The sequence below is a fragment of the Ursus arctos genome, unplaced genomic scaffold (assembly GCF_023065955.2).
Source record: "Ursus arctos isolate Adak ecotype North America unplaced genomic scaffold, UrsArc2.0 scaffold_8, whole genome shotgun sequence".
NCBI lineage: Eukaryota > Metazoa > Chordata > Mammalia > Carnivora > Ursidae > Ursus > Ursus arctos.
The window spans coordinates 8,617,678-8,630,071 of NW_026623100.1; the positions used below are offsets into that span (position 1 = coordinate 8,617,678).

Sequence of the window (12,394 nt, forward strand, 5' to 3'; positions counted from 1 at the left end):
AATATCTCCTGCTTCCCATTTTGGAAATCTGGTCCTCCCAGCTGGGCATTTCTCTATTCCTGTACTACACACACCTGATGCACACATCCCTTTTCTTGTCCAGGACCATGCTTGCTTCAAGGCAGGGGACTTCGTTGAGCACCTGCTATGTGCCGGGTCCTTCACTAGGAGCTGGCACAGTCCCCGTGCTAAGGTGCCCATTTTCTAATGGAGAGTACTAGGAGATTCCTCAAGGGGAAATACTAAAATAACTAAGCTTTTTGGTAACAGTGTTGCTTAATGCTTCAGTAATGGGGTGATTTCTTTTTAATTGCCTTGGAAAGAAATTAACTTACTAGACATGATTTAACGTGTTTTTAACGTTTAGTATACAACCTCTTTTTATGTTCTTAAAGGATGTTGTTGTAAATGATACCAAGTACGGCTTGGTAAACCTGGAAATTCCCTAGGTTGTTGCTATTGTATTTAATGATGCCTGTTGCAAGTGGCAACACCCTTGGGCAACCAGCAGAGCTTTCTCAGGAGGCTCTTTCCTCTGTGACCCTGGGCTGAGGTCCCTCTTGAGGGATCCCTGTTCTCACAGGGTAAACTGTGTGAGACTGTTCAGAATTGGCCCTCTTTGGGGGGCTTGTTTCCCCTGGAACAGCTGCATAATTACAAGTGTTTCCGTCACTTGAGTGGATGTGGTAGGAAGTTCAGGCATCAGCAAGGCTGACAGGATGTGCACACTCAGTCCCGAGGGTAACCTGGTGGGTCCCCTGGCTCATCCATGTGGCAGTGGGCAGGTGTTTGCAAATCCCAGTGCTGTGGCGAGGGACATCATGGCTTCAGAGGAGGGTGCCTTCCTTGTCTGCTGTGGCCCAGGATGTGAGAAACCAGGATGTTTTAATCACAAACACAGGTTTCATAATATTTGGAAAATGAGTTCCTGTTCTAGGAGTTACTTTTAATTTTGGTATCTTTTGCTGTTCTAACCCAGGTGCGACATTAGAGGAAATAAACCAGCACTGGGACTGGCTGGAGCAGAATCTCCTGCATACTTTGTCTGTCTTTGATAATAAGGATGACATCGCCAGCTTTGTCAAAGGGAAGGTAAAGGTAGGTCCTTCGATTGAAATGCTTCTCCCCATTTTCCCATCTTTCTTATGACGTTTTGAGCAGTATAGCATTTTTGATCCGATTCGAACAGTTTTCTCCACCATAACTGAATATCTTGGCTTAATACACAATCACAGGAGCTGGACTTGTTACTTGTCAAACTTCACAGTCAGTCTGGCAAAATACACTTGAAATTGGAAAATCCACATTCTCCAGCCTCAGTTTTTGTTCTCCTTTACAGAAGTGAAGTTCCTCTCTTGTCTCAGGAAAAAAAAAGTGTTAACATTTATGTTTTTGCAGAGCAGAAATGTTATTTGACTCCTTAAACTCGTTATTCCCACCTTCTTGCCGTTGTGACATCTTGTCACACTATTTTGTTGGACCTGACACTTGCCTCTTCCTAAAAGTGGCTATTTATTCTTCAAATATGTCAATTAAATGGAATTAATTGCAATTACATTTTGAGAAGGCAAGACAGGAATATTTTAGAGGGTATCTGTTAATATCTCCTGTGAGTTCCATCTTCTCTAACCATCATTGCAACAACATGATTGGTACCCAGTGCTTTAAAAGCTCCATCAGGCAGGGAGAGACTGTTTCTCATTCTGATTTTAACCCTTATTAAACACTTGAACACATTAGCCTGTAATACAATTTTCCTCCTATGGGTAAAATCCCCCAGACCATTGATTTTGTTTATTTATTTTTTCTTCAAAAGTTTGCCTCAAAAGTGCTTCAGCTTTTAGTAAAAGGTGTCAAAGTGAATTCTCGCTTTTAAAGGGACAAAACTTTACATCAAAAACCAGGGATGTACTGTATGGTGACTAACATAATATAATAAAAAAAATTAAAAAAATAAATAAAGGGACAAAACAGGAGTATTCTTTTCCTTTGGGCATCAGGAACTCTTAAGTCACCTGGTAGGAACCACAGGTCTCCTGAGTCAGGCAGTGTGGCATGGCAGTGTTGGTTGGTGGCCTGTTGGTGTCACCTCTGGCCTGTGGGGTTGGCAGGTGGACCCAGGCTATGGTGGGAACTCATCCAGCCCATGGGTTACCATCTCTGCCTGGTCTGACTCACGAGCTTGGTTGCCTGGGTCAGATTGCACTGGGACTTAGCTGCAGAAATGCCCATTTCACGGTTAATTTTCACACTTACCTCCCTTCTCTTTAGTCTTAGTATGTTGTGGTGGTTCTTTGATTTAGGGTTTCTCCTTTTAATATGGAGGAAGGAAATTCATTTCTGCTGCAATGGCTTTAGGAAAGCTTCTGCAGAGGAGGAAGCAGTTTTTCCTCTACCCTCCTAGGTTCTCCTCCTATGGCCTGGACATTAAACCAACAAAAGTCAAATTGATGAGAAAAACAGTTGATCAGCGCGTGCAGTGTGCATACACATGGGGGAAATGCAGTGATGAGTAACTCAGAGGGGTGGTTAGAATGTGGGGCTTATACAGCAACTCAACAAAGAACAATACGTTTGTAGAGAAGGGACAAGACAAAGAGAAAGCCATTCAGGCTTTCAGGGGTGGCCAGCTGTGGGAAGGTAAATGTGGAGAGAAATGAAAGGAAGAGAAGGACTGTTTTTGTGAGGTTTGTTATGCGCATTCCTCTCAGTGCTGGTCTGAGTCTAGAGTTACCCTCCTCTTCCCAGCACAGAAGAGGGAGGCACCTTCACAAATGGGTATTGGTGTTCTTGTTTTAGGCAAGTAGTGGGGGAGGGCAGAGAGCCTTTTTGGTGTCTGGCTGTGTCTCAGTTGTCTTCAGCTTAAAATAATCCTTATGCCAAAGTGGCGTGGTTTGGGATGACATATTCTGATACCCTGCACATCAAAACTGAAATGCAACAACAACAACAACAACAGTTGCAGGGAGGCTGCTGGCCTGGAGCAGGGGCTGGGGATGGAGGGGTTCTTGTGGTCTGAGATGGGGTTATATCTTTGGGGCCACTATGGTGTAGGTTCTTCCTTTCCTCTGGGAAGATCCAAAGGAATTAGGAATTGGGGCTTTCCTACTCATATCCTAAGGAGTTAGCCACTCGGTAAAGCTTTAAAGAAATCCCCGTACTTAGAGTTGTGCTCGTCACCAGACCCCGCAGTCCACAGAAGTCTGGAGTCTGTGTGGTCACCGTCGTGGCTGCATCTGGACCCAGGGCATCCTGTCCTGCTTCTGTGACTTCGCGGTAGAGCCTTCCTAGAATCTCCTTCACGCCTCGTGGTCCAGAGCTTTATATATTAGATATGTTTCTAAAATCATTCATCTTTCTTATAACTTTTCAATTTTATAATGTCTGGTTAAATAAAATTTGGAAAAGAAGAAAAGCATAATGAAGGAAGTGAAAAGTACTTGAAATTTTAACTGCACTTCAGATTCATTTAATAAATAATTCTTATTTTAATAGTAACTCCCAAGTAATTTTCTAAAACAGTTTATACAGTCTAGGATTTGGTAGCTATGCCCCCCAAATGACCTTGTCTTTTTTTTTTTTTTTGAAAGATTTTAGTTTTTAAGTAGTCTGCACACCCACCATGGGGCTCAAATTTACAACCCTAAGATCAAGAGTCACACGCTCTACTGACTGAGCCAGCCAGGCACCCCAAAAATGGACTTGTCTTATATTTTTTTGGGAGATTTTATTTATTTATTAGAGAGAGAGAGTGAGTGAGCAGGGAGCAGGGGGGAGGTGCAGATGGGGAGGGAGAGGGAGAAGCAGACCCCCACCGAGCAGGGAGCCCAACATGGGGCTCAGTCTCAGGACCCTGAGATCATGACTGGAGCGGAAGTCAGTTGCTTAACCGACTGAGCCACCCAGGCACCCCAAAAGTGGTCTTGTCTTAAGGGACCTAGCCTTTCATGAAGCACAGGAATGTGGGGAATCAGAATTCTCATCTGGTCAATGGGTTGTCACCCGTTTGGAAGAAGCCACAAGCTTATGTTCTAGGCACTCTTACAGCCTTACTCTGGATTTAGAAAGGATCCCTACTGCTACTTGTTGTTGGCAAAGCAGTTGTATGTTCAGATGTTTTCTTTTATGTCTTGTCTCCCTGTGCATCTGAGTGCTTTGGATGTATTTATGACCTCGGCCAACATACTTCTTTTCTACCTTAGAAGACTGTAGAGTATTTTGTGGTAGTGAAAGGTGTCAGATGTCAGGCACCTGTTGGCTTTGTATTGAAAGTTTTGAACCAAATGAGGAAGACATTCATTAGCCCTTTTAAAAAAGGGGGGCACCAGGGTGGCCCAGTTGGTTAAATGTCTGCCTTTGGCTTGGGTCATTATCTCAGGGTCCTGGGATCGAGTCCCACATTGGGCTCCCTGCTCAGTGGGGAGTCTGCTTCTCCCTCTCCCTCTGCTGCTCCCTCTGCTTGTGCTCTCTTGTGCTTTCTCTCTCTCTATCAAATAAATAAATAGGATCTTAAAAAAAATAGACTAACTCATAACTCAAACTTGGGTAGTTCCTCAAGGTTGATGCATCAGATTCACGTTTGAACCAGTAACTTGATCATCCCTGTCCTGAAGGGAGAGCCAGGAGGTATCACACAATAGTAATCTGTTAGAAAACTTGGGCTTAGAAGTGAGTGATTTGCCCAAAGCCTCAAGGCTGGTTAGTGGCCAAGTGAGAGACTTGTTCTTAGGTTATCTACCCCCTCCCCCCAGCTCATCTTTCCCCCCACCATGACCATGCTTCTGGGTGGTCGTTGGAGTGGCGAGCCGCTCTCCTCCAGCCCTGGTGTGTGTTGGGCAGTGTAGACTCCTCAGGTCCCGCCTCTGCCTGCCCCTCCCTTTGTCCCTCTCACTGACGATGGGGCCCTTATCTTTCTGCGTGTCAGGCTCTGATTGCGGAGGAGACAAGCAGCAGGCTTGCCGAGCAGGAAGAAGAGCCTGAGAAGTTCCGAGAGGCCTTGGTGAAGTTCGAGGCCAGGTTCAGCTTTCCGGAGGCGGAGAAGCTGGTCACCTATTACTCCTGCTGCTGCTGGAAGGGCAGGGTTCCCCGCCAAGGCTGGCTGTACCTCAGCATCAACCACCTCTGCTTCTACTCCTTCTTCCTTGGCAAGGAACGTAAGTGACGCTCGTGCTGGCGTTCGCAGGTGAGGCTGGGCCTCGGGAGGCTCAGTGCTGTCCTGAGACCAGAGGAAGAGCTAGAGAGCAGAGGGTTTCTAAATGAGTAGTTGAGATGGTGATGAGTGATACTTGATTAACTTCAAATGACGTGTGCAATTATATTTCTTTATGCTCCCACCACTCAGGGGCTTCGATTTTGTGAGGTTTCATTTTTTCCATTGCCTTAACCATTTCTGTGTAGCTCACTCATAGAGCCACTCAAGTTTTTTACTTTATGTTGCTCTGAAAACACATTGTCAAAACTGATGGGCCAGTGCTTCTAAGGGAGTGGAACATGTTGTTGCTTCTTAGGATGGGCGGGGGGCATTTAAAAAGTTCCCAGCCCTGAAGGTCACGACTGCTCCCGGAAAAGGAGCAGGATGTACAGTTGTTCCTTGGAACGGGAGGGAATTCTTCACCTGGGTCCGCTTGAGATGCAGGCAGCGATTAACTTTTCACACATTGATCCACTGACCATTGCCATGTGAGGTGATGGAAGTCCAAGATAAGAAAGAAAAGCCGTAAGTGTCCGTGGTATATTGAATTTTTAAAAAGTCATTCCCCCTGAAACTTCTTTTGGAACCAAATATTGTTTCAAGCACCCATGCAGGGTGGCAGCTGTGCGTGTATGTAAAATAAGTATATGCGTATGTATGTGTTTATCTACCTAATTTTTTTTTCCTTCCTGCATTTAAGTTTGTATTTCAAGTTGAACCAGTGGGAGGGGCTTCTCTGAAATTGTGCTCACACAGCTTCCTTCCAGGGTCATCACTTCTCTTTCTCACGCTGCCTGCTTTAGGTCTGATGCTCTAGGACATAGCCCCTGCATGCACAGCCTTCCCCCACCCTCGGACTGTGCTCTGACCTAATCTTGACCATCCTTATTCTTGTACTTTCTGCAATGCTTCTCAAAATTCATGCCGGTCTTTCCTTCCCTTCCCCATTTTTGTGCCTCTTTGGAAACTCCGGTTCACCCTTCAGAATCCGTTTTTTATCACCTCCAGGGACTTTCCCTGGTCCCCTTACAATTTGCACCACATTTGTGTTTCTATTTGAGATTTTGTCAAGTTATTGGTTGCTTATTTTACATGTCTGTTTTCCCTATTTGAACGAGCTCCTTAAGTGCGGGACTTTTCGCAAAGTAGACACGTGATGAAATGAAAGTTGATGTTATAGGTTGTATATGTGTTTGTATGAACTACTTACGTGAAAGCAGCCAGAAGTAGCTGAAGAAGCGTCTTCTCCAGCCTGATGTAGATACGTGGCCTTTTAAGTCACTGAAGCCCTGAAAACATTATTGCAACAAGAGGAAAGAAATGGTAGAAACAGGGACACGTAAAGATCCCCTCCTTTATTTGAAAAAGAAAATGACACTCTCTGACACCAATCAGTCATAGTCACTAAGCCAAATTTTGTTAGGATGCTGAGTTTTGAAAAAAAAGAAATGATTTCTAGTATTTGATAACATTTATCACTTTAAGTTGTTACAGTCTCTTCTCCATTTGCATTAGCAAGCTCTAGCTAGCCTCGCTACCACTGTATTGGAAACATTTCCCAGAATAGAACACTTGTTTATAAAATGTACTGTTTGTACTGTATTACTTTAAAAAGAATTCCATAGAAATCGTACTGTGTCTTCTAAGACTGTCATTTGACAGTCTAAATGTTAAGCCTGTTTCTCTAAACGAGATCATGAATAATCCTTTTTTGCACTTCTTTTTTTTTATAGCTTACACCATGAATGCTGCTTTTGAAACCAGAAATTATGTAGCTTGAGAAGTTTTTGCATATTTTGCAAATATTTAAGTTTAAATATTCGTGAAGAAGGTTTCGTGTTGTTAACTTGACATTTTAGAATGCTGTCCCCTGTACATGTGCAGTAGCCAGCAACTTGGAAAATTTTCCTTAAATCTTTTAAGAAAATCATGAAACATGAGTTGGGTTCTAACACACAGCTGTCAAGCAGTTTCGTGCTTCCCCTTTCCTGCTTTGGTTTTGCATTTCAACTTAAGGAAATCCTTGGCCTCTTGTTTACTGATACATTCAAGTTTGGCTCACATGTTCGTGTAACCTATGTATTTGGCTTTTTTCCCCCCTCTTCTAGTTAAACTTGTAGTCCCTTGGGTCGATATCCAGAAGTTAGAAAGAACATCCAACGTCTTTCTGACGGACACCATCCGAATCACCACGCAGAATAAGGAGCGCGACTTCTCCATGTTCCTGAACCTCGATGAGGTGTTCAAGATCATGGAGCAGCTGGCCGACGTGACACTCCGGAGGCTGCTGGATAATGAGGTCTTTGACCTGGACCCAGACCTGCAGGAGCCGAGCCAGATCACCAAGCGGTGAGAGCTTCCGTTTTCAGTTCCTCACCCACGGGACTATGGCTGGGGTGCCACCACCCTCATTTACATGTGCTTTGTTAGTCTAAGTTGTACTGGGTTTAAATTTCCCTTGTGGCATGATGCAGATTTTCCTGTGATGTTAATCATGACCGTGACATAATAACTGGCAGTGATTGTTAATTTTTTTTTAATAGTGAAGTTTTTGTTTTTGTTTTTTTAAAGATTTCATTTATTTTAGAGTGAGTGAGCTGGGGGAGGGGCAGGGGGAGGCAGAGAGGGAGAGAGTCTCAAGCAGACTCTGCACTGAGCGTGGAGCCCACTGTGGGGCTCGATCCCATGACGTGACCTGAGCCAAAACCAAGAGTCAGACGCTCAACTAACCGAGCCATCCAGGCGCCTCGATTGTTGATTTTTTTGAATGCAGTTGACTTTGATTTCTGGATCCAATTCTGCTTTTTTCCCCGATATTTGGAAACTGATTTTTATAAAAAATACTTCTCAGGAAACGTAATACAGATAGCTTCCTGATAGAACTCCATTCAGCACTGTGCTTCATCAGCGGACATGAAGAAATTTTGTATTTCGATACGAAAATGCTTTGTAGAAAGAGTTTTCAGGACAGCGCATTTATTTTTGGTACCAGTTTGTCCTTAGGAAAGTGCCTTAGTAATACTTACTCTAGGTTAACATTCTTTCTTATTGGTTTGCCCCCAACTGATGCTAGGTGTGGAGATGTCTGAGGCAGTTGCTTGAATTATTAGTCACTTTAAAGAAGTTCAGCTTTATTATCTAAAATTTAAATGGTGGTGTTTGTCTGAGCTTGACTGTGAATCCTGACTTGGTGAGTCAGTCCCGGTAACTGCAGAGTTGATACAAATATACCCTTAGAGAAACAAGTCATCTAGCCAGTGCTGCCTTGGCCGGATAGATTTAATACTGTTACAGAATCACCACTACTGTTTAGTACTACTAGACATGAAAATACATTTTTAATGCGGCAAGCTACACGTAACATAAAATTTGCTGCCTTAATACCACGGAACCATACAGCTAAAAATGGTTAAGTACATTCACATTGTTGTGCAACCATCCCCTCCATCCAGCCCTGGGACACTTCATCTTGCAAAACTGAAACTCTGTCCCCATTAAGCAATAACTCCCATTCCCTCCTCCCCCAGCCCCTGGCAACTTCCACTCTACTTTCTGTCTCTGAGTTTGACTACCCGAGGTCCCTCCTGTCAGTGGACTCATACAGCATTGGTCTTTTTGTGACTGGCTTATTTCACTTAATGTCATGTCCTTAAGGTTCATCCATGTTGTAGCAGGTGCTAGAACTTCCTTCCTCTTTAAGGCTAGGTAATATCCCATTGCATGGGTATACCATGTTTTCTTTATCCGTTCATGCATCGATGGACATAAAGCTGTCTCTACCTCTTGGCTGTTGTATATTCGTGCTGCTATGAGCGTGTGTGCAAATATCTTTTCGAGTCCCTGCTTTCACATCTTTTGGGCATATACCCAGAAATGGAATTGTGAGATCACATGGTAGTTCTGTGTCATTCTAAGTCCAGTCATTAAAAAAAATTTTTAAACCTATCGTAACATCCCTGTTATTTCTTACTTAACACACGTTTGCTGTTTTCTCTGAACATCTGGGAGAACATGTGTCTAGTGGTCTCTAAATGGCAGTGTGTTTGTAGTTTGCATGTATTCAGCAAGAATTTAGAGCCCCTGCTGTGTGCATGCATTAAAAATTGATCATGTATCATCATAAGTAAGGCAGAAATCAAAAAGTGAACTTTTTTGGTGAAACTCCAATGAATTTCACTTGGTTTTGTGTCCTCATGATCTGACAGTTCCTTTGTGAGAGGAGATGGTGCTGCTTTTCACTCGCTTACGAAAGGGGAGCCTTGGGGTGCTGCCCTTGGGTCTCCTGACTCCCCATCCTGAGCTCCTCCCTGTACCTCCTGATGCCAGGTTTCCCATTACCGTCTCTGGCTCTGTCTTAGGTCCGGAGAAGACAACCCAGCACAACGACAGCCCCACTCTCCCATGTATCTTCAAATATCTCTGTAGTCGTTGAGTATCTGAGTCCCTTTAGCCCAGCTTACAAAGACTGGTTAAAAATGAAGAAACGAGTCTCGGTTGTAGGAGTTGTGAAAGGGCTCCTATAAATCACCCAGTGAAGCTTCTGTCTTCTGCGGGTTCTGCACCGGTGCCTACGTGTGTGAATTGCAGTCAGGGTCTTAGCACTAGGAGGCCGGCTGATAGCCCGTGTGCTCAGTCAGCTCCATGGGCATTGGGATTTCAGGAGATTTCTCACAGATCTCCTGATATTCCTTCATGGCGGGCTCCACTTCTAGATGCGGTTTGGGGTAGAAACTGGGAAAGAAGAGGCAGATGGCAGGTTTGTCACACTTAAGACCCTTCGGTAAAATCATTCATTTTGGAAGAAGGTTCATCAGCACAGGCAATCTTCATGCACGATCCAGAATTCAGGTGAATTTTATAAGGCTCCCCCCCCTCCACTTTCTATCCTGGAAATGATTAGGTAGGAGAAGAGAGAAAAAAGGACATAACAGGCCCCAGCGGTGGCCTGGGGTGGCGCTGCTGGGGCCCCGCAGGTGCCTTGGTCTGGCCTCGAGATGGATGGCAGGATTCTGGTCTGTGGTGTGTTTTGCTGGTCTCTGTACTTTGAGTGACTTCTTCCAAAAGTGAAAGGCATGTCCTTGCCTACCAGTTCCTCACTGGTCTCATGTGTAGCTTTCTGTCATGGAGACATAGGCCTGTGGACATAAACAGGTAATGACTCAGTCAGCTTGACATCCTGCCAAGAGAGCCCAGGTTTTCAAGTTGAGGAAAACAGTCTCTTGATGCAAAGGGCACAATCAGAAGTGCTGGAATGCTCCTCAGGCTCCCTTTTGTTGATGTATTTTCACTTCCCTTCCCAGATAACGGCTTTAGAAAGGTGCCCTTGGGGTCACTAGCATGGTGAGGCATCTGATTACAGATTAGTCATGATTGCTGCTCATACTCACTCCCATGGGACTTTGGGACAGAGCCCAGCGAGGCTGGGACTTCAGCGGGAGCCGGGAGGATGGGATGGTGCATCGCAGAGCAGGACCCAGTCAGACAAGTTAGAGCTGGCCGGACCAGGGAGTCCTCTGGCCCAGCCCTCACACTTTGCAGAGATGGGCCTGGGCCAGGGATTCTGGGGTGTAGTAACAGAATCTAGGAGGGCGGGGGAAACAGAGACTGGGGAAGGGACTTCTGGGGGCCAGCGGGAGCAAATAAATTGATTGGTCCTGAAATTTACAAACAAAATAACACTTGTGAAGTTGTGAGTGATGGATTGAGAACAGTGTAGCCAGCTATTTGGGGAGTGGGAGATTGGGGGAAGTGATGGGTTTCACCAAATCAAATTTAATATCTTCATTAAAATCTGTATTGACTGATTGAAAAGTGCTGGAGGAAAACTTAGTTAACGCAGTAAGGTAAATGGAGGCTCTTTGCCCTGGTGGAAGTGCTTTCTGTGGTGTCCAGAGGTCAGCAGTGGCTGCCAGGGGGGCTGATGTCTTCAGTAATAAGCCCTCATCCCCTATTGCCTGGCTGATTCTTAGCCCTCTGGTCTGACTTTTCAGACCTCCGTTGGCCTTTTCTGCCCAGATTCACTCCCTTTCCTGCAGTTCTCCTTGTGCCCCTACTGAGAATGCCCAGCCTAGCTCTGTAATTTATTCGACTTTCTGTCCTTGTGATTCTGGGTCAGGGTCGACATCTCTTAGGGGCTCCTTGTGCAGCCCCAAACAGCTCCTGCCTCACCAGGGAAGGCCTGCGGCTCCCCACCCTGCAGAGCCCTAGCTGCTCTGTACTTCTCCAGGCTGTTCTGGGGCAGGATGGAGGGCAGAGGGCGAAGGCAGGAGCCTTGAGTGTGAAAAAGCCTTCTAGATGCCAGTGTTGTTGAGGTCTTGGTCTGCTGGAGCTCTGAGGATGGATTTTCAAAGAAACGGGGGGCACTGCGGGCCCCAGCTGAGTCCGCACCCCCTGTTGCCTGCTGTCCGAAGGCTGGGTTTCCCCGCACGCCCCCGTTGTATGAATGAAGTGTGAAGTTTTAAATGTGTGCGTGTAGTTTAGTGTAGTTTAGAATTTTCCGTATTGTTGTCATACAGGATTGCAAGTGTTAATTGCAGCTTTACCAACAAACTTGGTGTTCTTGCTCCGTATTCTGATGAACCCACATTTATTTCCTATGTGGCTACAGGCTCATACAATGGCATGTGTTAAGATAGGAGGGTTTGTGTCACCGTCCCCTTCTATTCTCAGCTGTTGCTTTCTCTTGGAGCAATTGCTTTGGCCAGTGCATACCAACAAGGTGGACAATGGGTGGTAAATATTGTGGGGGATGCCGGGCTAGTTTCCATCTTTATAGGGGCACTTCTGCCGTGGCTTCCAGGACTGTGCTCGGCTACTGCTTTCTGAATGGTCCGTTATGACTCATGTCTGTTGGGCATCTCTATGGAGGAAGGGGGGGAGCGTTTAGTAAGTATCGGAAGGTCTGAAAGGCAAATTGTGACCAGTGGGCTTTGTTTCTGGTGCTCTTTGGAAGGAGGAGCTGATATTTTTAGCATCAAAACTACCACCTGCTTCGAAACAGACCTAAAGGATCAAGTGGTCTTACTCTGAGCTTCATAAAGGGCTTGAGCTACTCCTCTCTCAAGCTACTCGATCTTCATCTCAGTCTGTTAGAAAGTTAAATGCCATATATATATATATAATTATATATATATAATGCATATTTAGAGGTCGAATTGAAAGAGGACTTTCTGGAAGGAAGGAAAGGAAGGAAGGAAGGAAGGA

General features: G+C 45.1%; 1 protein-coding gene across 6 annotated transcripts in view; it reads left to right on the forward strand.

The window, feature by feature from the left end:
* Positions 1-12,394, forward strand: part of TBC1D8 (TBC1 domain family member 8) — a 104,962-nt gene that overhangs the window by 58,694 nt on the left and 33,874 nt on the right. For all 6 annotated transcript variants that reach the window (XM_044378752.3, XM_026488083.4, XM_044378759.3 and 3 more), the window contains exons 3-5: positions 980-1,098; positions 4,925-5,153; positions 7,300-7,540. In XM_044378752.3, the coding sequence (XP_044234687.3) occupies positions 980-1,098; positions 4,925-5,153; positions 7,300-7,540 (589 nt within the window). The remainder of the gene's footprint in view (positions 1-979; positions 1,099-4,924; positions 5,154-7,299; positions 7,541-12,394) is intronic.